The sequence below is a fragment of the Phyllostomus discolor genome, chromosome 8 (genome assembly GCF_004126475.2).
Source record: "Phyllostomus discolor isolate MPI-MPIP mPhyDis1 chromosome 8, mPhyDis1.pri.v3, whole genome shotgun sequence".
Lineage (NCBI taxonomy): Eukaryota > Metazoa > Chordata > Mammalia > Chiroptera > Phyllostomidae > Phyllostomus > Phyllostomus discolor.
In genome coordinates, this window is record NC_040910.2 from 34259261 (window position 1) to 34285381 (window position 26121).

A 26121-nucleotide genomic window follows, 5' to 3' on the forward strand; every position below is an offset into this window, starting at 1 on the left:
AGGTTGAAGCACATGTTTGTGTGAATATTTTTATAGGATCTGTATATTTTAAGATATATTTGTAGTGATAAATTTTAATTGGTGATAAATTACCAATGAGTGAGCATGAATGCTTTGGTTCTTACTAGCTCATTCCTAGAAATACCCCTTCATTGCCTTTCCATAACATTCTCATTTTTGAGGAGAAAAATCAATGAAGAATTATGTTAATGGCATACAACTGCTAAATAATTACCAGATCTGTTTTTAACATTTCGAAAGCCATTTCTAAACCTTTGAATGCAGTTGTCTGTCCTCTTATGTAAAAGCCACGCTGGGCAGCACAGCTTTCATATACCCAAGTGACTTATTTTGCCTCTTGTTTGAATTTGTTAATAGATACTCATTGCAATAATATTTGTTTTGAGTTTATCTTAAGTTAAATCTGGATAGGTAATAAGGACTATGCTAAAATGCTCTGACTCATGTTATCATGATCTGTTACAACAACATTCATTCACTGTATTTGGTTGCTGCTCCTACAGAAATCCCTGAGGCCAAATGACTTGTAAACTCACTGTACTTTTATTTTTGAATACAGAGTCCTTTTTGTCTGGTTATTGAAAATAATGAGCTTTCCCAGTAAAACTTAAAAACAAATGCCTGCATCACACTGCACAAGTGTGTTCTTCCGTGAGCATCCGCCTGCTTGAAGCTCTTGGGTGGGGAAATAATTAAGTCAAAACGTTTGAACAAATGAGCTTGGGAACACAACTCTTTGCTTAGAGAACTTTTGTGCCGTAAATAATAATTTTGTTGGAGGGTTTTTTTGGGTAGACCTACTACTAGAGGATTGTATAGATAATATGCTCATTAAAATGGTTTAGGGAATGCAAACACTAGTAGATACAGATGTAAGGGCAGGAACTACTACTCAGGTTTGTGCTTCTGAAAGTTCCTCAAGGGCACGCTGTCCACCCCTAGCAAAGTATTGGTGCAGAGTAGGCACTCAGTAGATGTTGACAAGGGTCGGAACAATGTGCTAAGAAGCCCACTTGGGGGAGCTGATTTGGCACATACGTGGAAGTGGGAAGAAGTCCGTGTGGAGCATGGCTGGGGTGGTGGTGGTGTGGAGAGTCGGCTTCCACGTGGGAATGAGAGACGCCTGAATAGGGAAAAGGTTGAGTGGTGACCTAGACTAGGCTTAGGATGACAGTCTCAAACGATAAAATGGCCTATTGTGATCATCACACATTCTATATATTATAACTCTATATAATGCACCTTAAAGCATAAGTAATTAGGTTGTAGTGAGACCATATATGCATACACACGCAGGGTCGGGAAAAATAGGGTTATAGCTGTGAGTACATGAAACACAGAGTTTATTCATGTGCTATTGTTTATCAAGTATTGTGTTATTTTCCATACAAACAACTGTAAACCTACTTTTGCCCCCTTCCCCCCGTATGTGCACACGCATGGAATACATTCTGTAACTAATTCAGAGTCACGTACACAGTGTGCCATACGTTGCAACAGTAAAGCAGTCCTTTCCTTTCATTGTTCTTTTTTTCTCTTACATTCACTTGTCAATACAACCATTTGTCTGAAGATCCTAAGTATATCATTAAACCTTACCTGAGCCCTGTGGTCTGCACACGGCATGCCATTTGGAAATCTCTCATGAATTCAATCACCAAGATTATTTCTTTTTATTGTAAATTTGCTTTATTTCATTCATGAGTCCCATGAATGGTTGTTTAGTATCTGGTGTGTGTGAGCCAGGCACTCTTCAAGGCGGCGGGCTGGGAAGACAGGGCATGGCCCCACCCCCGGGGACTCTCAGGGCCATGGAAGAGAGACATAGCCCATCGCTTCAGTGCGGCTGGGTAACGCAGTACTGGAGGTTGGCACATGGCCCCGTGGGAGCCCGGATAGGACACCTGCCCCTCACGTGGGCTCTCATCTTCCTGGAGGAGGTGTCCTTCCATAAAGGACAAATGAATTAGTAAGGAAAGAGAAGAGGGAGAGTTTTTACAGCCGAAGCAGCATCACGTGCAAATGTGAAGTTGAAAGAGCCCGGAGAGGCACAGTGTGCCCAGCGGGTGTAAGGAAATGACATGGGATCCATGTCGTCGTTGGGCAGGGTCTGCACTGCCGTGATTAGAGCCTCTGGTCGTCTAGGTCTGTGACTAACTGGACCTCGGTCGGGAGACTCAGACTCAGAGTGTGGTCCAAACCTCAGACTCAGTGTGGCAGAAGGGAGGGAAGGGGAAGCCTGGCCAGACAGGGAGTTGAAAGTTCCTCACCACAACAGGCATGGGGCTAGGGACACCTCTGTGCAGAGCTTGAGGTTGGACGAGGTCGTCCTGGGAGCCACAGGATTTCCAGGAGCTAGATTCTTTCTGGCCAGGCTAGAAGAGGACTTGCATCAGGCTCCCCAGCAAGTACGACAGCAGCACCCAGGCCGGTGCCCAGTCCTTCTTGTCTCGGCCAGGACTGGAGAGGGGCCATCACCATTTTGCCTTCCTTACAGCTGCACACTCCAACTCAGTAGAAGATCACATGCAGCCATGAGATTGCCCAAGGGCAGCAAGGGCAGCCACACATGCGGGCCGGGACTCCCCACACAAAAATACCCTACCTGTCCTTCTAATGAAATATAGTGTGTTTCCAGCTCTGCATTGAAGCCTAAATTCAAGTGTAGTTTGACCAGCCTCTTCATTTCTAAAGCTGGTTTAGCAGCCATGTACCATGAAGAGATTGCTGGTGTGCTGATGTATTCATCCCCTCAGCCCTTGGAGTGACCAGGTCGGGGCTGGGGCAACTGATGTCCCTGAGCTAGTCACCTGCAGCTGTTCCCAACAAGACATTCACCCCTGGATGCTGCACATGTATTATTTGCTATGTGTGCTTCAGTGGAAAGGGTCCGAGACCACTTCATAAACTTCAGGGGCAGTTTGCTATCAAAAGAAAAGAAAGTCTTGTTACAAATTAGTTTTGACTTTTGGGGCTGGTGTTAGAGAGGGGCCTAACACCCACCCACTCATATACTCCCAAAGCGGTGGGGGGAGGGGGGTGCGGTTTTCCAGAGAGCTCTATTAAGACACATGTTAGGAGTTTAGATGGTAATCTCTGCCTGCCTTTGGGAGCAACTGAGGGATTTGAAACCCAGGAGAGGAGGCATGATTATTTTTGCAATTTAGAACGATCCTTTTGGCTACAGGGGATAAGAAAATAAGGATGAGAGTGGAAGGGGACAGGACTAAGTAGGCGGTCCTACCTAGGAACTAGTTAAGAGGCCGTTATCCCAGAGAATTATCCAGAGAACCATGGAGAGCCCGAGCCAATGCTGTGGCAGAGAGCTGGAGAGGAAGGAACAGCTCCGAGTGATGGGGTAGATGCCCCCGCACTTGGGGTCTAACTGGAGATGGAAGCGCCGAGGCCCTGACTTGGCTGAGGCAGCTGTGGGGGTGCATGGCGGCGTGGTCACAGGGGTGAAGAGTGCACGGAGGAGCAGACCTGTGGGTGCCGATCAGTTCAGTGATGAACTGTTCAAGTGGGAGGGTCATCCGAGGCTTCCGCGCAGCCCTATCACTTCCTTCCCGCTCACTGTGCATTTACTTTCCTGTCATTTTATTGCCATTTCTATTTACTGTTAACTTTTTTTTTCACATTTCGTCTGATGCTATGAAGTTCTTACTTGTGTCGTGGACTCATCCACATCTGCCAAAGTCCCTTTCCCTTGGGGTCATGCTTCCTGATAAGCCTCAGTCATTCTAATTGGGCTGCTTTGTCCTGTCACTCCCACGTGACAGATCTTTTCAGTCTGCCTTGTTCGGGTCCCTCCAGACACCAGCCGGTGCTGTTTAATGGGAGGAAGAACCTTGAGAGAGACATCGGGACCGTCTTGCAGTGGAAAAAATGAGGGAAAGAGTGTGGAGTGAGTGGTAGAGGGAACTGAGAAATGCCACCTCCCGTGATTAGTTCAGTGACAAAGGCCAGCACCTGCAGCTCGGCACAGCAGCAACCTGACCTAAAGGTGATTGTTATCCTGGAAGAAGGGCACTCTGCCTCCAGCTCGTTGGGGTTTTTCTGCGTGTGTTTTCATTTCAAATGATTCTTTATTATGAAAGCAGTAAATACTCACGGTAGAAAAGTTATTGTCTGTGGACATGCATGAAGAAAAAAATACTCATGCTCCAGACACCTAGAGGGAACTGTAATTAAAGCCATGGCATGTGGCGGCCTGTGGGTGTGGTAGAAGTGGTTGTTGGTGTCTTCTGTTTCCTGGCAGCCTCAAAAGCAGGATCCCAATGTACATGCTGTGTTGTAACTTCTGAAAAATTCACACACCCTGTCTCTTTAGGAGCTAGCATTTTCGGCCCCGCCACTGAGCCTGTGAGGTTGCCGCTTACGGACCTTGTGCCAATGGACAGTGTTTCCTTGCCTGACCACTGCTCTCAGCAGTCCGGGACGCCTCCCATCTTTTTGGCCCCTTTTTCCTTTGACCTGGGGTCCCCTCAGTTCGGCTTGGTAACTATGGAGAAGATGAGTTTTTATTCCCTAGTCATGTTCTGATGGCCTAAGAGTTGCCTGGTAATCGAGGGAAGGAAAGAACTGGCGGGAAGGGGTGAGGCTAGCAGGAAGTTGTCCTGGGCTTGGTCCCTTTTAGGGCCTGTGGGCGACTTTTCCATTCCTGCCCCCACAGTCATCCTGTCATCCTGTAGCTCCCCTTACCCCTCATCCTGCTTTTTCCAACCTCCAGTTCCCTGGTATTACATAATACTCCCGTTAGGATCAGTTCCTGTTTTGCTATCGAGAGGAATTGTGACCCTTTCAGGGAAAATCCCTGTTCTAACATTAGTAGCAGCTGCTGGTGGCCAATCCATGATCTCATATGGGAAACACACCGCTTTGCTGGCTGCCCTGTTCCCGTCTGAGTCAGCGCACAGATGGGATTACCTTTCTGTCTCGGCTGGGTTCTCCTCCGCCTTGTTTCTTTTGTGGGAGTCCAGGGCGGTTTTTCTTATGATAATGGAACGTCAGCTTTGGTTAGGCCAGTTCATGGTCACTTTCACTTGTGCACAGATGCCTTGGGTTAGTTACTGCTCTCCAGGAAAACTATATAGTAGCAGATGTTCACTCACTTTTTAAAACATTTTATTAGGAAAGCTTAAAATGTGATATAAGTAGAGAGAATAATAAGAGTCCCTGGCCACTCATTCCCAGCTTAACAGTGGTCAATGCTTGTGTTAACTCTACTCCACCCATGCTAGCCCCAATCATTAAAGCAATTCCTAGCTCTCACATATTTTTTATCTTATTTAGCATTTCATTATATGTCTCTAAAAGATAAGGACTCTTAAAACACAAAATCACAGTACCATGATCACACCTAAAAAAGTGAAACACAACTTCTTACACAAAATCATCAAACCTAGTCCGTGTTCAGATTTCCCCAGTCATCTCATAGTTTGCCTGTGTGTCTGAGTCAGAATCCATCGTGGTCTGCGTACTGCAGTTAATTGTCGTGTGTTTTAGACTCTCAACCTATAGGTTCCAATTCCGTCTTTTTCCCCCGCGTGTTATCGTTGAAGGAACCTTGAATTTTTCATATTCTGAATTTTGTTGACTTCATCTTCATAGCGTCCTTTAATGCACTCACTTTTTAAAGAAACCCTAGACCGAATCTTTTTATAATGTAGTTACCGCCTCTGCTGGGCTCCCTTTGATCATTACTTTTCCTTGCAAGGCTCTTTACCATGTAAATAGTTCCTGGAACTTACAGCATAATCAGAACAAGAGAGTAGTTCCTATTTTCAGCTCTTCTGAAGTATTAATATCAAATACAGACTATAAATATAAAATATGTCAAATACAGGTATTCCTGCTGTAACACAATATATGTGTTCATGAAAAATGTTACATTTTTTCAGAATTCCTGTTAAGAATAATAGAGCTTGTGGGGGAAACCAGGTAAGAGGTACATCGCTAAAATCTATGCATCTTTGCAACCAAGAACACATATACACCCCTACACTTGTTGCTCATAATATAATTCACTCATACCAGGGAGACTACGTAGGGGATCTTAAAAATGCTCAAAAACAATGGAGTGAACCCACTGGCTTGCAGGTGCTGAGTTCCTGAGGACCAGAGTGGACAGACCCCTGAGCTGCGGGGCCACCTAAGGTGAACACAGGGCATGTAGTCTGTGCCAGCTGAGAGCTCTGGGGAAGGAGCCCCGATGAAAACGCTGTTGCTTTTGGGTTCCTTGGGAAGCAGGCTCTAAGGGGGACACCAAGTGGCATGTAGGAAGTGCATTGGAGGTGCTCTCAGGGTTGCTGGCTGGGAGGGGGACATAAGGAGATGAAGCAGGATTGGGCAGAAGCTGGGCTGCCGTGATGTAGTCACACGTCCTCAGGGGACTCTGCAGGACCTCTTCAGAACTGCCCCAGACCTTTGGAGGGGGCGGGCCTTTAGGAAGCTGCATTGACCAGTCACTGGGCCAGTCCCCTCTTCCCCAGGAATGGGAGGGTAACCTTAGGCCGGATGGCTATTCCCAGAGAGGAACTGAGAACTGAGGGCTGTTAGCCCCTGGGGGAGCAGACCCTTTGGTTCAGAAGGGCGCATCTGGGGCTGCAGCACAGCATTCTCTTTTTGCCCAAGACTAAGCAAAGGGGCTTTGGCAGACATGGATGGGTCCATGGAAAAGGAAGGTTAAGTAAGGACTTCACAGCATCAGGTGAAATGATAAAAAAGTAGTTTAGTTAACAGTAATGGCCATGAAATCTGGCAAGCGAGTGCACAGTGAGTGCAGATGAAGTGTTACCACCGCTCATTTTAATTGTCTGGAAATAGAGCAAAAGGGTCCTGCCTGAGCAGTAGCTGAGCTGAGAGGTTCGGGGCGTTTTTTCTTTCCTTCTGGTAGTACGATTATTCTTACAGCTTCCTGGCTCCCTTGGCCTGGGAAAATCACACAACTTCCACACTTGACTGTCACTGCTCCCCTGTCTACCAGTGACAGGTGAGCTGCTTGGTGTTGCAGAAACAGAGGTTGGCACAGAACAAGCTGAGAGATGAGTGAGGAGTAATATCGGGGCCTCTTCACTGGGCCCTTCACAGGGCCTCTTTCGCTGACTTCAGAGTGGTGAAGCCACTCCCAGACTTGGCCTTGGCAGTTAATTATCGGGTGTAGTTGTCCGTAAGAAACTCACCTAAAATGTAAGGCTTTCCCATGGTGGCACTTACTCCTCCTCTAACTTATTCCTCCTCTCTCACCACACTGTCACACAGTCATGCTGTTATAGACCACAAAACAACAGAGAACCCATGAAAATAATAGATTTCTCTGGCCGTCAGAAAACTCAGCTGGCTAATTCCTTTTAACGACTTTAAGTGTATTGACAAGGAAACAAGCAAATGTTGAAAGGTAATCTTCCAGGCAGTGTTCATTAATGAAAATGTGAAAAAAGTGACTAGGATCGTGAACTCCAAATAGCTTTTGAACAATTACTCAAGCTGCGTGTGTCTTGACTTTAGTAACCTCGATTTGATGTCGTTTCTATTTCTACACCAGAGAAGCTGACCTGTGAAGCTACTTCGCCTAAGTCAAATCCAAACATTTCATGTCACACAGAATCTGTGCACCTTCAGTGATAAAATGGATAGTCTCATCTTGCTACTCCCCAAGTCCTAGTTCTGCCATAATAGCAATATAAAATCCCTTAATCTCCTAGTGATCTGCCCAACCCAGAATCTGTAGGTAACTAATCCTACCATCATTAATTTGATTTGCCTGGCAACAAATCTAAAGGTTTATCTAGCTAGAGAGGAAAGAACTACTCACCAGTACATTGTGTGTGTTCCTTTATAGTATGCATTACTTCATCCTAACATAGAGTGTGTACCCATGGATAGATCTAGGAGTGAGCCAAAGTAGGCTTACTATTGTTCCTAGGGAAAATAATAGAATAATTAATAAATAATACAGGAATCAACTCTGTGTTTCCTATACTAACAATTATAAACCTATTTTTGCCCACCACTGTAGATAGATAGATAGATAAATAGATAGATAGATAGATGTAGATAAACACATACAAGCAAACACATTTATAAAGTGGGTACAGTCATTCCCCGCTGTATCGTGGTTCACTAATTGTGGCTTAAAACCCGAGATACAGTGAAGTCGCAATGAGTGAACCTCGATATAGCCAGGGACGACTGTATTCTTCATGGGTGAGTACCCACATAGAATTTTATATGTTGTTAAAATTACGTAGGTTTAAGAGTGTAGAAAGTGTTTAAGAGCATATGAAGTGTTTGTTTATAAGAGTGTTGGAAAGGTTTATAGGAGTGTGGGATATAAATAATAAAATAACTATAATGCCACTACTTTTTGGATTTTCATCTATTGTGGGGGTCTCTGGAACATAACTCCTGCGATAAGTGAGGGATCACTGTACTTCAGAATTGCTCTTTCAACACTTATGTGTTCAGTGCTGTGAAAGGTATTTGAATTCAAGATTTTCTTTCATTTCTCATTTAAGATTGGGGTTTAAGAACCTTTGTTGCACAGGGAAGAACAGCTTCAACCGCAGCTTATTCTTTAAACTGTCACAATGGGATTGCTTTGATAAGAACTAATTGTAATTAGTACAGCAAATGTTTGTATATAAATGAGCATTACTAAATTGCTTCAAGCTACCTGAAAGCATTTCTTCTAAGTAATTTAAATAAGTACTTTCCTTAACCTTAGCAGTTCTTCATAATTCAAACTATTTTGTAATTAAGTCATTTGGATCACCAGAACACTATTAGATGGAATTTAAGAATTTTGTCTTTTGTAGACTTTGGTTCTAAAGTGAAGTGTTGAGAATTCTGATCTGTTAATTTGCTAGGTTAATCCTTCTATAGAAGTAATGTGAGAAATAGTTTAAACCCACCCCTAGATTAGTAGAATTTCACTAATATCTCTAAGTGTAGTTTAATATACTTTTTTGATGCTTATCAGTCATTAAATTATAATTTTATGTAATTCCATTGAACCACCTTATAACAACAAAAACATTTTTAAACCTCAATCTTTAACCTAAAACTTTACAAGAATTTTACAAAAAATTTTTTTCTTCCATAAGATTTAAAACATATGTCCTGTGTTTGTTAGGTATCAGAGTGCTGGTACATCGTTCTGTTTCTCAAGGTTCTGTTGATCCTTATCTGAGACCAGCTTAGACTCAAGGAGGTTCACCCAGAGTGTGATTCCCTCAGACAGCTCTCAGTCTCTGGTTGGGTTTTGATTTGTCTTCTGTTCTGTTGACAAGTTAATCTTTTCTGTATCAGGAAGAGTTGTTTTCAGCAAAATAGCAATTATGACGAGCAGCCTCCAGTCACTCTGGTTCCCTGACACTTGTCCAGGACCCTTTTGTAATTCTCGTTTTGACTCTTAAATGATATGGAGGCTCTAAGTTTTACTTGGCTGGTTTTGAAGCGTTCTGTGAGCCTGAACTCCAGGTAGCTTCAAGTGCTTAACTTATTTTACGTCTTGATTTCAGTAATCTAGATTTGGTGGAGTTTCCCCTTCTTTCAACAGAAAAGCTGACCTGGGGAAGCTACTTGATCTAAGTAAAACCTGAACATTCATGGCAGCACCCTTTCTTAAAGGAAGCTAGCTTCCACAGGGAATTGTTGAGTAGACTCTGGAAATCAGTAGACTTAGTTTTATTTCTATGTATGATTGAAATCTGTAAGTAGAATAGCAGCTTTAGATATTTACCTGATATTCCAAAATTATAAAAGTTCCAGATTGAAAACTATGTTTCTGCCTACTTTATGATCCTAAGAAAATCCTCTAAAAAAACCATTTATGATACAGTTTATAAAGTCAAACAGTGACATTCATTCAGTTAAATCAGTCATTTTAGCTTATCATCCTCACAACTCATCCCATCCCTTTCTCCCTAGTAAGATGATAAATACATTATTAGAGAAACAAAAGCATAGCGTTCACTATTTTGTTTTAAAATGGACCCCAGCCACTCAAAAGTAGATTAATCATGATGCCTGACACATTATCATCCTAAGTCACAGTTTCCTTTAGACTCTTTTGTCCTATGCAGATCTAGAATTGTGAGCTGATACCTAGGTTCTTGAAATTAGTGGGTAAATCCAGCTGCCTGTGAACTGAAGTTCTCGGTGAGCCAGAACTGAGCCTGCTCTCTCGTCATCTGAAGGACGGCTGGGAACCACAGGGCCCGGCTGGGCTGGGTCGGTGTTTTCACGAGACCAGAGTCTCGGTTGGGACTCCGTTCAGTGGGATCTCTTATTTCGTCATTCTTCTTCTAAGTAGTATCATTGTAATCGTTTCTTTCTGTCTAGTTCCCTAATCTAGACCCTTCCCATCCTTTTTCTACTCAATTTTGATGTGTGTCCTTGTCATCCAGTAGCATCATTGCATGACAAACGAACATTCGCTATTTGCAATCTAGTTGAAAGGTCAGAGATGTACACAGTCAACGGGGGCAAAGGCCTCCCGTGCTGGGCTGGAGGTCTGGGTCATTGGGATGTACTCATGAATTCAGCTGGCGGAGGAGAGTAAAGGAGGTGGCAGAGGTGCAGCGCCTCAGAAGAGTGCCACTCAGCCAGGTGTGAAGGCCTTACAAGGAGAAGTCACAAATCCTTGAAGAAGCCAAGGGCCTTTTGGGGATGTTGTTAGACCGTAAAGGTGGATAGAGAGGGGCAAGTGCCCCAGACACTTCTCCCCTTTGTGCTACTTTGAAATAAATTCCAGAAATCATAACTTTTTATCCATAAATATTTTGGCACTCCCGTGTACATCCTATAAAGTTAAAGGGCTGTTTTTAAATGTGTAACTCCAAGACCATTATTGTATACAGATTGGTAATTATTGCATACTGTCATCTCAGTACGTGTTCAGTGTTTCAGTTCTTATGAGTGTCCTAAATGTTGATTTTCTTTACTGTATCTTTGTTTGAAGAGGATCCACATAAGGGTCACACATAATGATTGGTTGATACATCTTTTTAAGTTTCTGTCAATCTATGGGTTTCCTTTCCATATTTCTTTCTTTTCTTTTTTTATTTTTAGAATGAAATTTAGAATAGAAATTTCCGCATATCTGCTATTTGATTACCCTAAGGTGGTAATGCATAAATAATAAATGTTTTATTCGTTTCATTTATTTACCAGTTTTCAAAGGGAGGAGGTTATCTAGCATTCTTTGAAAGAAACTAATGAGCTTTCCTTTTGTTTTTAATCACTAATGAGTTGAAATATATTTGCTTTGTTTCAGTGTGTTGTGTTAATTGTCTTTATCGATGATCAAATTTTCCACCTTTGCCCAATAGAAGCTTCTTGAAGCTGGTTCCTGAATTCTTCTGATATGACCCTAAATGGTATTTGATCCCTCCATCCTACCACGTGTAAGATTTCCCAGGCCCACCTTTGATGCTCGCCGCCCAGACTCTGAGTCTCCAACTTCTCCCTGACTCCTTTGGTGGTAGATGGTGTTTAGGGACCACAGTCTGAGCAGTAGAGTTACTTATTGTCACCAGGTTGCTTTTTGTTTCTAGGCCTTGCTCCGTGGAGAGACCTATAATTTTTTTAATGATAAAATATGAGTTTATATGGCCCTGGCTGGTATAGCTCAGTGGATTGAGTGCAGGCTGCGAACCAAAATGTCACAGGTTCAATTCCCAGTCAGGGTACATGCCTGGGTTGCAAGCCATGACCCCCAGCAACTGCACATTGATGTTTCTCTCTCTCTCTCTCTCTCCCTCCCTTCCCTCTGTAAAAATAAATAAACAAAATATTTTTTAAAAATATGAATTTATATGCATATTGCCAATTAAAATTCAGGACTACAAGGACTTAACCTCATGAATCTTTTTTTTTTACTCATACTAAAAGCATTAAAATATCACATTACTCATTTGCTTATTCTCTACTATATACCTAATTGTCACAGAATAACACCAGTAACTTAATAATCAAAAAAAGAGAGAGAGTGAGTCTGGTGGGTAGGGGTTGGCCATTTCTTTTTGTCCATAGGGTCTGTCCATCAGGTTATGTGCAAAGAACAATGTTTTACAGGAATTGGCAATTTCATTCTACGTAGGTATTCAACCAGCTGGTCACACAATCAGATTTATTAGTGTCATTTTATTTTTATGAATTGATTTCTTTAATTTTAATGTTGTTATATGTCCATTGATTCCTGATTATGTTCTCTGCTTCTGTTCACTTGATTATGTTTCAAATTACTCGCTATTCTGTAGTCTGAAACTTTTACAGACTTCTAAGGGGAACTCAGCATTAAGATTTTCCTTCTTCACCGCGGTTGTCTGACTGGTCAGACTGTGAGGCCCTTCCTGTTTGCGTGCACCCTAAAAAGAAAATGTGGTCAGGTTGTAGGAAGTCTTAAAACGTGAGCCATACTCACTTGACATGATTTAGGATATGTTATCTGCTGCCACCTTCCCTTCCAAGGTGGAAGAGTGATTTTTCTGACTAAGCCTGCGAACAGATACTCCCCTGTCGATAGTGGGAGATCTAGGGAAGAGCTGGCCTCTTCTCTCAAAGCCACCCAGCAGGGTTGTTCATAACCGAGTACTTGCCTGGCCCTCTTTTCAGTTCCCTACCAGGTATCTGCTATTGTTGCATAAAATGCGTGGTCCGTTGGTAAAAGCCCATCCACTTAGAAAGATCAAGGTCAATCAAAGAGTTAGCTACAAGACTTAATTAAGAAAGTTGCTTGTTTTATCCAGGTCATGGAAATATCTGTGTGAATAGTCCTCAAAGTAGGTTCAACAGAACGCTATTTCCATGTCAATGGATGTTATACCAAAAAATGTTTCTGAAGTGTAACAACTACCAGTTCCCTCAGATGGTCATGTACCTTGTAAATCAAAGGGAGGAAGACCACAGGTGTATTTCCCAAGCATACTTAACCATGAACCCATCCCAATTTTTCATAAAGTGATACACTGCATTGGAAAAGTACTGCATTAGGAAATAAGGCTGCCTCCAGGTTACACTTTACAGAACATACATGGGACAGAGGAACGTGTTAGCCCTGATTACAAGGATCCATCTGTTCAGCAGAACTCAGATCCTGAGAGAACTCTAGGACAAATGGCTTGGTTACATCAACAGGAAACTGAAATAAGAGAGAGAGGGGATGGAAACCTGTACCCCAAAAGGAGCAAGAGATATAAGTGATTATTCACAGTATTTGCACCTGATCCCAATAAATTGTAATAAGAAATAACTTAAAAAACAGTATAGGCAATGTGAACAGAGTCTAGATGTTATTATAGTTTAGCGATGTTAAGAAATTTCTGTTAATTTTTTCATGTGGTAATGTTACTATAGTTATGGATTTTCCTTAGAGCTGTTATCTTTGTAGAGATACATACTGGAATACTAAGATGAAAGTATATGGTGTCTTTGATTTGCTTTAAATGAATGGGAGTAGAGTTGGTAAGGAGTATGTGTTGATAATTATTGAAGCTGGGTAAGGGTACATTGGGTTCATTGTATTATTTTCTCTGCTTTTTGTTTGTTTGTTTGAAATGTTTCATGATAAAAGTTTTTAGGAGGACTGCCAAATTTGTATTGCTTTCACATGAGTTCAGTAGAATAACTGAGGCCATAATTAATTTAAAATTGTCCTGCTTAGGCTAGATTCTTCAGCAGCTGTGTTCCTCACCTCCCCAAAGACCAGATTTCTACAGTGTATGAGTATAACTCTAATTGGACTCACGGGTGTGGTTTGTTGCAGAGTGAGAGGTCATCGGTGACATCCTTTCTATTCGGAGGAGTATCTCCTAGCCTTGCTCATTCCTGTACAGTGTGGAAGTGGGATTGTGAGTGTCCTGGCCCCCGCAAACACTGGCTGTCTGAATGGAGGCGCATGTGCCCATAGAAATCCTTCCCTCTGCAGCCTGTGGCTTATAGGCCTCGCGTTGGAGCACCCACAGCAGATTGGTCTTGGGCTACGTGCTCAGGAGCCAGTAGCACAAGGCAGTTAGTTAGGGGCAGGGCCCAAAGAGAGGAAAGTGGTGGTGCATTCCAACCAGAAAGGAAGTTCTTATAAAAACTTCTATCCCTGTTGCTGCAGTTGTAACAAAAAGAGATATAAAATGTGTTTTCTTTTTAAAGGCAGTTTTATTTGGGGCAGACCATTTTAAGATACGTTAAAAGCCTCATCTCTTTTCCTCATTCTGCACCCCTTCTGACCTCACTCCCTCCGATTGCCAAGCTGCTCACACATGCAGCCCCCCTTTGGCTAGTTTAGTTTATTGCCAGTCATGGTGCTGTCTGCTCTGGAAAGTAGCAGGAAAAGCCGATAAGGCACTGAGGACAGAAATCTCTGGCCTTATCTCTCCCTCGCACGCGGTGCCGAGAGTGCATCCTTTTCCTGTCCTGGGACGAGAGACAGAAACCGACCATCTCCTGGCAGCAAGGACTCTAAACAGGGTTCGGGCGCCTGCCTCTACTTTCTGTAGGAGCCAAAAAGGAGAAAGTGGGTCATTGCATTTTTGTTTTAGTACCAGTAAAAATGTCTTGTCTTCTAGATCAGCAAGCCTGACCTCATAAGACACTCATTTAAAAAGAAGGAAAAAAGAGGGGTGGGGAGGACAACCGAAACAACCCATGAGTTCGAACTCACTGGGCTGTTCTGTTTGGTTAGACTTTTGCCAGGACGTAGGTTTGGCCTGAAAGGATTAGATTTGGCTTTTTGTTTGTTGACAGATCAAGCAAATGGTTTTAACAGCTTCTGTGATAATAAGAAATTGATACACAAATGACCCAGTGTTGGAGGAGAAGAGTGAAATACTGGCTCATTTTTCCTTCTGCCCCTCTGTCCTGCCAGGAAAGCGAAAATAACATTCTCTCCCAGATGTCCACCCTGTGACGTAATGAAATAGGATGAAGAGGAGCCTTCCCTTAGGGGGGAGCGCAGCCAGGTTGGTCAGGAGGCAGCGCTCTGTTTCTTGTGCTGCAGCCCGAAGGGGCCGTGACGTGGTGCTGAACCTGTGACATGGGTTTGGGTGTTACCATCTCCTGTCTAGGTCCTCCTCAGAGCCCCAGCAGGTAAAGCTGGAAGAGTCAGCCAACTTCGATATCACCCTCAGTCACCTGGATCAGTGAGGACCCAGTTTGCAAGCTAAGACTTTATAGTGTTGAGGCAGCCAAGCTGGATACTTTCCCACCATATTTTGAAGCTCAGAAAGGCCAGTAACTTGTCTAAGATCATACATTCTGTCAAGTGTGAGTTGGAATTTCTTTGACACCCAGGTCGTTGTCACTTCTACCACACCTTTCTCACTTTCCTTTAGTACCTTTCTCACTTTCCCTGAGTAGCTAATATTTTATGCCAGTACCACTCAAGGTATGGCCCACACACCAGGACAGAAATGGATGGTAAGCATTTAGAAACTTTTATGGTAGTTTGATATTAATTTTTATAAATGAAAACTTGTATTTTATGTCTTTTTAAATTTTATTTTCCTAGTAATTAAAAAATTGTATTTTATAAAAATCTTGCCCCCAGTGGATTATAGATTTTCAAAAGAAAAAATTTGGCACCTCATTCCTGGTAGTCAGAGAAGCACTGTGATGTCGGGCATTGAGTTTCCGCAGAGGATGAGCCTGTGAGGGTCTACAGACAAGAGGCAGGTCTTGCTTTACGGGACCTTTTGGATTCTGAGCACATAGAGGGGTATTACTTGTTCTTTTTTGCTTTTAATATCTTTCTTATAAAATAAAAAAAATTATAGCTCTGTAAAACTAAGAGGTTATATATTTAATATATATAATAATATTAAGCAGGATTATATATTTAATAGCGGTAATAATGTTCTTTTTATGAGCTCTTTGGAATTGTGATCTCAATTTAATTGGTTAGGGGTTCCGTTGAATGGAGTTGTTTTTTAGTTGGTTATCTTGTTTAGTTTCTATCTATTCAAAAATAAATGTTCCCAGTGTACTTTAATTTTCTTACTATGGTAAGAACACTTAGATGAGATCCACCCAGATCTTATTTTTGATTGTATTTTTTATAGTCTGTCTCTCCCGGGATGGGAGTTTTTGTCTGGGCCCCCACCCCAGTCAATAAAACAGTAACTGCCCAGGGGATATTAATGAAGGACTAGATGGCCCAATCTTTTTGGACCTCAGCCATCTCAAGATCTTATTGTTGTATAATTTACTTTAATTAATGACTCAATGAGTTCAGAATTTAATTTATTCTTACCAACTGGCATATCCTTTAAACATAGAAATATCTTGCCCATACTCTTAAAAATATTTTTGAAGTACTTTATTTACTACTTCGATTTCTATTCAATTAAAAAGAGTCCAGCCCTAACTGGTGGGTTGGGCATCGTCCCACAAAGCAAAAGGTCACAGGTTCGATTCCTGGTCAGGGCACATGCTGGATTGTGGATTTGGTCCCTGATTGGGGCACATACAAGAGGCAATTGATACGATGTTTCCCTCTCACAATGATGTTTCTCATCCTCTCTTTCTCCCTCCCTTTCCCTGTCTCTAAAAATATGTGAGTAATTCTATTTTTTTAAGTATGTAAAAATTAATCTTATATAATATACAATAACTGAGAGAGGGGACTTTTTGTTTATTACTTTATTTGGCTAAATTAATACATTTTTCTCTTATAAATGATTCTAAGTGATTCATACTCTATTCCTAGTTTCACAATACAAAGTTCTTAAAATCTTCCAAAAGTGCTATGCTTTATATAATAAGGAGCCTAAATTGGACTCGTCAGGATTCTTAAGCAATTTTCAAGTCTTCCCATGGAGTCAGATGGAAGAGACAGACCTCCGTTAGCCCCTCTCTATTTTTCAAGATTTGATACTAGCCTTCAGCTACTTAGGAAAGCTATTTGTGCTGCCTCCAGATAGCGGGGACGGGAACCAGTTGACCTAGAATTATAAAATGTAGTCAATTTGGATTATTTTTAGACTTCATTCAGAGAAGTTGGTACCTATGTCACATTGATCATTTCTAGCTTTGGAGGAGCCTCGTTTATCTTACAATGGCCAGTGTGTTGTGAAATGTTGTCACACGAGCCACTGCAGCTTTCCAAGTGGTGGGGCCTTTCAAGGGGGCAGGAAACCAGCTCCTTTCCACTCCCCACCCATCCCCCCGAGGCTGTGTGACTCTTGCCTGTAGTTCTGATGGCAGTTACTTGAGAAGTTGTTGCTCTAGAGAACCATCCTCTTAAAACATGTTTACGCTGGCTTTTCTTAATGAGTGCTAGTTTGAGCAGCTGACTAGGCAAGTGGGAAAAAAATGGAGAGCTTTGTTAGCATTGGCCCTCATATAAGGAATTTGGCATTATTTGTATTTTTCTATTAGTGTCCAGTGAAAAACAAGATATCCTGTCCCTTCCCCATTATCATCTCTTGAGGTGTCCAGTTCATTGGAGTTCAGAAATTCCAAACCAAGTTCTAATGCCAAATCGTCAGAAAGGTGTCTCTGCAGGCTTACAGGGTGTTGAGAGTTCTCTTCGATGCCAGATCGCTTCTTAGCCAAACTTCGTGCTTGTCTGTCATCCTTCGCTGCTTGAAAACAGGCAGCAGTTAGCGGCCTTTCTGCCATTCACTAGCATAGCTCGGTAAGATACTGAGACGCTGAGCTAGAAAACTTCATCGAAACCCCAAGTGCTCCAGTTCTGTATGTGCGCCCTAGCATTTCCAAAAAAGAAATCACATTTCATAATAAATTTAGTCATCCAGCAAATATTTATTTACTTTACACCTTTTATGCTTACTTACATACTAGACAAAAAAACAGATCTCCATACATTTTTACTGATGAATTCAACTTTATTTATGAACATTGATATTTGAAATTCACATGACTTTCACATGTCATCAAATATTCTTCTGATTTCCCCCCTAGCCATTTAAATGTAAAAACCATTCTTAGCTGACAAGGAGTCACACAAAGATGGGGGGACATGGCCCGTGGACCATAGTTTACCAACCCTGTTCTAGAGCGAACCTTCCGGGAATGCCAGCCAACTGGGCTTCTGTGTGTAACGTGGGTTCCTCAAACCTGCTTGCAAAAGCATCCACACATCACACATCCACACAGTTCCTGTAGGTATTTTCCATCTGAGTGGCCCCATAATTCTAGTTCTGTTACTATATTTTTGATTTTCACTCCCACTTCAAATCAAAATTTCCTTCAGTAGAGTTTTGTATTTGTTTTTAACTCTTGATGCTTGCTGTTACTAACAGTGATTGTGTTTTCCAGGGAGATTCTCTAAGGCTGGTCATTACTGAGGGTGTCTAGTCTAACTCCAGATGTGAGTGATAGATATCTTAAAAAAGAAAACCACACAAGATTTAACACTTGAATAAACTTTTTATGAGTGCAAAAATAGCTCCTTGTCAGTAAAACACCAAATGTTTTCAATTGTTTGGAACCCAAAAAGGTGCCATAGAAGGCAGGGGAAGAAATGTCCACATAAGTGGCACAGCTCCTGCTTTCTAGCTGACAGTGTAGATCCCTGCTTCAGCCCAGCTTTGGAGGCAAACCCATCTATCTAGTGGCTCCTTAGACTCGGAAGCTTTCCCAGGTATATTTTCAGCTCAGGACACAACGTCCACTGCACCTTAACAACTTGCTACCAGGAGCTTCTGGCGGAACTTTCATCCCACCTGTTTATCTTCTCACCGTGAGCTCCTGCCTTTGCCTCTGATGTGCCCTAGGACCCTCTCGCTTCCCAGCCTTTCCTCTTGGTGGCAAGAGCAGTCCGCCCCATGCAGGCTATTTTACTGCCGTGCTCAGCCAGCACCACAGGAGGAGTGTGGCAGTTCCCACACATCACAGCACCTCACTTGTTTCTGTTTGCTTGCCTCCCAGAAGGTGACTGTGGTAACATGGAATAATAGAGAAGAAATGGATGGATTGTCTGCCTAGGTTCCTGTGCACCACTAAAGCCATAGGGAACTATAATTGGCTGATAACACTAAAAGGCACTCCGATGTACTTACAGGAGTTAAGCAGTTGGCACCATAAGGAAGGAGGCATCTGATTAGAAGGGAATGGTTTTATCTGGATGGGAAGAATATAGACTGTAAAATGCTGACTCTCTCTTTCCTTCCTACTCTTCCAAACCCCTGCTAGTCATTAGCCCTGCCTGGCGTGCAGACCAGCCTACGCCAACAAATACAAGGCTCATCATTCCACGGGAGCACTTCCCAGCCTTGATCTGCTGGGCCTGGTGTCTTCTGTCCCGTCCCCGAGCATTCACCGTATGTCTGTCCCTCAGTAGAGAGGATGTGCTTGATACAAATGAAACAGAAATGATCTCTGTCCTCAAGGAACTTAAAATCTCTTTGGGAAGATGCTTACAAAAAAGTAAATTATACAAAATCAGAAAAGAGATGTAAGTAGTTGCCAGCCATAGGAAGTGAACATGAGGATGTTCCGCAGGGGATCAGACTTGTTGACTGAGACAGTTTTGTACTTGATCTTCAAGAAGGTTATGTGGGCGAGGGGAGTATAAGGGGACTAAATGGTAATGGAAAAAAATACAATAAAGATTAAATTTTTAAAAAAGGTAATGCGCATGACTACATATGAAGGGTCCGGAAGAACACCACAGTGCAGCACAGGGGTGACTGCATCGGCCCGTTCTGTTCCCTCTGTTGGCACAGGGTTTAGTGCAACACTTGCTTCATCTTGATGGGTTGTGAAGTCACTCTGTTCCTGAATTTACCTCCGTCCAAAGTGGATGGGTGTAATAAGTTCTATCTCCCAGGAATATGTCAAGACATAACCATCCTGCTATAAAGTTTGGAAAAAACATGAAACATTCTTTCAAACTAACTCACTTGCCAAGCTTTCTTAACTGTTTGCGGATTGATCTAATACAAGCTGACAACAGAGAGGCTGGGATGGGGGCGTGTTTGTTCATCATAAGCGAGAGCTAGCAGAGCTAATAACCCCAGTTGCTAAATCCATTACTCTAGAGTTTTGTTTTGTTTTGTTTTGATGAGAAAAGTTCATTGAAGAATTACTTTTGCAACATGATCTCTGTGACTTAACATGAAAATCAAAAGGCTTCAGTCGTCTTGTCACTTAAGATCAGCAGTGACAGATGATAAAGGCTTTAAGATGAAAGGTTTTGCCTTTGAACCCCATCCCTGGACTGGTATGCTTATCATAAGTAGGAAGCTTTTATAGTTATGCTGCGTGTGCCCCAACACCTCACTCAATTCTCTCTCCAAAAGATACTAACAGCATTCTAATGAGAATAACAAAAAAAGGAGTCCTCTTTATTTGGGTGTTTTACTATTAATCCATCTCAGTACATGTGTTTGAATGACATGGAGGAACCCAAGAACAGCTTGAGCAGATAGCTCATTGAGCTGCAGAGCCTCTATAGAGAATTCCTCATCGAAACAAAGAACAAACTCATAATTCTGTAGACACTTGAGAAAAGCCGCTATGCATAGTTTGGGGCATCTTTCAGGCACCTGGCATGATTGTAGTGATTATAATTAATATCTTAAGGATGTCTCTCTGCCAGGTCTTGCGTCCTTTGCATCCACTCTTCCCACAGCCCCGCCCAGTAGTGATTCGGTGTGGCCAGAGATAGGGTTAGGTTTTCAGATTTTCCAGCTCTATTCACAGCATACAGTATACTGTCATAAACCACTTGGGTCTGCCTATTGCAAAGGAGGAAGCAGACCAGGCAAGTTCACGGTGGAGCGGACTGCCTGCCACACCACGTAACCACTGTCTGTAGTGGAAGTGTCCAGGTGGAAGCTGCCCAGCATCTGTCCCGCAGAGTCCTGAGGTGGATGGTCAGCCTTGGGTTGTACTTCCTGCTTTAAAACACTCACACTTTGGCATGCTAAGGGATTTACATGCTAATTTGGCAAAATATAAAACTTTTAATCCTGACTTTAGACTATTTTTTATTTATATGAACTACAAGCTAGGTAATAGAGGCTGTTCTGTTTAGAAAATAGTATCGATTTCTGGTGACATTTTTTCTTCTGCATGAAGCTTTAACTTGTGCTCTCATAAAGCAGAATGCAGACCTGTCCCTGGACTACAGGACCAATTACACAGAGACACAGGGACGGGTGAGTCTGCGTGCCGTGGGCCAGGAGCTCGGACGCTGTAGCTGAGGGAGGGAGGCCTCGTCTCTGCTTCTGTCTCTGGGAAAGGGACAGCATGCCTCTGCTCAGGTGGCTGCTGTGGGGGCCGCGTGAGATGACGCGTGGTAAGTGGCTGGCATGTGGAAGGCATCTAAGAAGTGACAGCTGCAGCCACTTGGGGTGAAGTTTCCTCATGTGATGAGTGGGCCAGTCTTGCAGGGCTTTGAGCACTTTCGACCTGAGGTTCTGCAAAGTGGGGACCAGGTCCTCCTGAGCACTGCCGCACAGAACATTTACTGATGGGGTAGGAATTAAGGCCCTAGCTATCGTTCGGGAAAATCTAGTGTCAAAAAAATTTTTAATGCGTATGTTACACTCGTCAACTCTGAAAGAAATGAGCAGACAGCGGGGGTTGCTGAGAACAAACAAGATGAACCTGGGAAACCATTTTTTATAACACAAGAAACTGGTTCTGTCTGTATGTTTAAAAGAGTAGCTTCTCTAATACATTGAAAATATTTCAGGAGTCTAATAATTAATCATTAATTAATGATAGGGGAGGTAGAACAGTGGATTATTAGAAATCCAGGGGGAGATCTTTAAAACTGTTTCACTAATTTCTCTAACCATTTCCCCTCATCCACTGAACTCTCTCTTTGAAAAGCTTCATCTTAGGTATACTGCTTGGTCCTGGACATATTACTGTAAATTTATTTTACTTGTTTTTAAAACACCGTTAGCAAATTGGAACAGTCTCAAAGCTTATGAAGTAGTAAAAATCATGTTTGGTATTATGGATTTTTTTGAGCTTGTATTATGGGTTGAATGAAAACATGGAAGATGCAAGTTGTGTCTGTTTCAAAATACTAAAAAGTCACTGGTGATTTTCTCAAGGCTTATTCACTTTGAAGTTGAGACCAGATACAAAAAGTATTAGTTTTCTTGAAAAGGTATACATGTTTTCATATTCATGGCCAAGAATATAGAAACAGGAATTATAATTGCTGTAGTGAAACTGGGTTTATGATTTATAAGTTCATAAATTATGAGCTTGTAAAATGTAAGTCCCAGGCATCGTTGGATTTGCAAGCTGTTCCCCTTCTGTTTCTGCGGTTCTTAACCCAGATACAGGGCTGCAGTGTCAGAGGGCGGCCGCCCTGGCAAGCCACCAAGAAAAGGGCTCTCCCCAGCAAGTCATTGTTCTGCCTGATCTTCCCTCGGAGTGCATCGGATTCGGGTGCTGGCACCTCTCCTGCTTGTCGCCATGCCCTGCTAAGCTCGGTGTGCAGTGGCCCATGGTTATTAAATCTTTACCACCGGAGGAGTTGCTTATGAGCATAGTTATTTTCTGGGATTAGAGAGGCCTTCTGAATTCAACAAGTGACTCACAAATGGTCTTATTATTTCCTAATAATTAAAGTGTGATTAACACCAGCAATTAGTTCCCATGATTTCTGAAAAGCAGGAATTCAGAAGGTAATAATAGGTGAGCAAGGTTAGGAGCCACAGGATATCACTTGAATGTGAGTTCCTAAGACACAGATACACTCCAGAAGAGTTAACCCACGGAAGACAAACTCCTTTTAATCCCATGAAACCAAACGAGCCCTGTTTTACATAAACAGGCCACCGTCACAGAGACTGTGTGTGGCTGCGTGCCCTGAGACGGGAGGCAAGACCTTTCTTGTCCAGTAAACTGAGATCAGCGCACCAGCACAGCCTGGGAAGATTTTCCATCCTTCTGCGCAAAATTTCAGCCCTTTTCCAACATCTGAGGAACAAAAAAAGTGACCGTGTTTTTGTCTCCTGGGACAGCTCTTTTTATATTTTTTTCAGAATTACCCGGTGGGAATCCAGCCAAAATTGAATGCTAATAGGTAACATTTAAACTTCTTCCCAGAGCTCAGTTGGCTTATTCCACATTTTCCATTTTGAAATTTAACATTCGACCACAGATATTTTTCTTGGGGGGCCTGGGTAAAGTACGGTGTGAGTCGCTTGGATAAGGTGTGATGTTGATGGTAAGGTGCCCTTTGGTGAGAGTTTTCTGGGGCAGCAGCCACTCAAAACCCAGTCGTCCGCCTGTGTAATGTTGATTCTGCCAGAATGTCAAGTGTGATGCTCTTTGGTTCTACTGAGCCGGTGTTTCGGTGCTGGTCTGTCAAGAAAATGTGTGGTCAGGCCATTTACATGGGTTGGTTTGTAGTAAGTTAGAGCTTTTCCCGCCAAGTTCAGAACTATTTGTAGAGTCTTAATTTGGAGACGGGGTCATTCAGAAAACTTCTTTCCCTCCCTCCCAATGTGAGAGGGTCCAACAACCTGTCTCTTCCTGTGCGCGTACATGAATATGAAGGAAGAAGCCAGGTATTTATGACTTTAGCGTTATTGTTTAGTGGTTTGATTATTTTAAAAGTCTCTGAGGGCAAAGTTATTCTAGACAGTGACTTTCCTTAAAGCATAGCCCTTCTATTCTTCAGTGGGAAGGGACTCCCCTTCTACCCTCAGGTTCACCACCTGCTGCCAGCCAACTGCAACCCATAGAGTGATACCAGGATTTCACTTTTTTATCCCAGCCTATTAAGGTAGAAATTTTCTCTCACTTCTCAGGCCTTACAGTGGGAATGCATTTATTTAAAATTAAAATGTAAACCTTACTTAATCCCAGCTGTTGCAAGTAAGCCCTCATAACTAAATGTGAGTGAGCCCTGTTACTAAATGTGAATAATTCCTCGTGTTAGAAACAACACCAACACAGCCGTGAGTCTGCAGTCCATGTCGGCAGGGCTGGAGGCGTCTCCCTTCTCCTCATCCCCAGCTGAGGGGAGGAGGGCTCCCAGGCCGACCTCTTCTTTCTGGGGGGAAGGCGGAGCATGTGCATTTCCAGCCCTGGTGCCTTCTCTCCTGGAGTGGCAGCCAGGGCCCACACCTTGCCTGTGGAGGAGAAAGAAGGTGTTCCCATCACTCCAGGTTCCAGGTCGGCATTTGGCTCCTGGTATGAGAAGGGTTAACATATACATGCGGCGTCTCAGTTTCTGCGTCAGTGCCCAAAGACCTGTGTGATCCGTAACAGAGCTGCCATGGGTATTTAACACCGTCACAAAGCACAAGGACTTCAGTGTCCCCCTTCTTCTCAGGATGCTCTGGGAACTTAATCGCCATTCGTAGCATTGCTGCTAAGGTGCTGTTGACCCAAAATTCCATTCAGATGACTTTCCAGCTGACTTCTGACAGTAGCTTCAGTCTCTTCAAGCTTCCACCCCATATAGTGTTCAACAAAAGTGTCTGCCACCTTGTTCTATGCTTTGCAGTTCAGCTCTACAGGGGGCGGGGAGGCAGGGGGACAGGATTGACAGAAACCGGGTACCCAGCCTGGTCTCTAACTGCCAAGTGCTAACGGCTCCAGATGGAGTCCTCTGGGTGCCCTGAGAAGTAAACAGCTGGTGCCTAACCAATTTTAACTCTGTTCGCACACCTTAGGATGATTCCAGCCCCGCTACTGCAGATGGGATTGACACCTCCACCACGACCACCAGTGCCTTCACCATCCAGGAGTACTTTGCCAAGCGGATGGCAGAGCTGAAGAACAAGCCACAGGCCATGGCTTCAGGGCCTGACCCTCCAGAGACCCAGATGGAAAGGAAAGGAGGGAAGAAAAGAAAGAAAGAAGCAAGAGATACAAATGTGGAGACTTACACGCAACCCAAGATCAAGAAAAAGCGAGACCAAGTTGAACAGCAGCTCGAAGACCCTCAGTGGGACGAGAACTCTGACGTTTCTGCTGACAGTGGGGAGAATTGTGTGTGCCCGCCGGATGGCCGGGACTTACCACCAAAGCCCAAAAAGAGAGAAAAGAAAACCCCACAAAAGCGAGTTGAGACAGCAGTGGCTGCTACGCTAGATGAAACACCAGTGAAAAAGAAGAAGAAAAAGAAGAAAGGTTCCAAATAAAGCCTCTCGAGCCAGGGCCTCCCAGCCACTCAGGTGTCGGCGCTGCCAGGCAAACACTTGGCCCGCAGTCAGAGCAGAGTTCACCCGCAGAGCCTGTGCACACCTTCAACATGCCCGTGGACTGCTGGGTCTCGCCCTCGCACCGCGCGTTCCCAAACCGTATTCCCAGAAGAGCTTCTCGATGTTCCAAATCATGGCTCTCACAAACAGATTTCTTTGTAGATTCCGACTCCCTCGCCACGAGTGTTCATTCATATGCGTGTGCACACGTCAAGTGACGTGTGTGTGCGCCGGTGTGTGTGGGTATATCACGGTCTACATTTGCTTTTGGTTTCCTTCCATAACAGTGAAGCACACTTCCTTCTGAAGAACTTAGTCTAATTAAAGGATTAAGGGTAATAGTTTAGATTCAGATAGTTCTTTTTGTTCTATAGCCAACCATACATTTTTGCCAAGTAGGTATTATATGATTACGTTTCCAAATCAGAGAGTTGGTTTGGTTTGGTTTAGTTTGGTGTCGTTTTGATGGGGAAATTGTTTTGATGCCCTTTCTTCCACTAAGCAGTGGCAGCCACGTGATCTGAGGCCTTCTCCCCAAGACTGCGACGTTTGTGTGAACTGACTCTGGACAGTCGAACCTTCCAGCTCTCAGGGAGAGTGGGCCGTCTGTTTGGTGGTGCTGGGGCGCAGGTCCGCTGTAGCGGGCTCTGCCTTTTTTGTAACCATCACAAGGTCCTCAGAAGGTTAGGAAAATTGGGAGTCTAGGGTCAGGAAATTAATTTTATTTGGAAATCAGTCACTCTCTAGATTGGAATTCTCGTGAAAGTTCTTAAAAGTGTTAACAGTGCATAAACGTAAAAGATGCAGTTCAGCCCTGCTCTAACCAAAGGCTGTCTCCTCACTGGGTTCATGCTGCGTTCGGCCACATCCTGGCGTCTCCCTGTGTGCTGTTTGCCCGGATCCCCTCACACCCTCTTTGGGACACAGAACGAGAAAGAGAATGTGTGCTTACAAC

At 43.2% G+C, this 26121-nt stretch overlaps 1 protein-coding gene across 1 annotated transcript in view; it reads left to right on the top strand.

Annotated features, from left to right (window-relative positions):
- The window catches only part of PINX1 (PIN2 (TERF1) interacting telomerase inhibitor 1), a 72500-nt gene extending 46993 nt beyond the window's left edge, over positions 1–25507 (top strand). The window contains exon 7 of the mRNA XM_028520440.2: positions 24636–25507. Coding sequence (XP_028376241.1) covers positions 24636–25106 — 471 coding nt within the window. The 3' untranslated portion in view covers positions 25107–25507. The remainder of the gene's footprint in view (positions 1–24635) is intronic.
- The last annotated feature ends 614 nt before the right edge of the window (positions 25508–26121 follow it).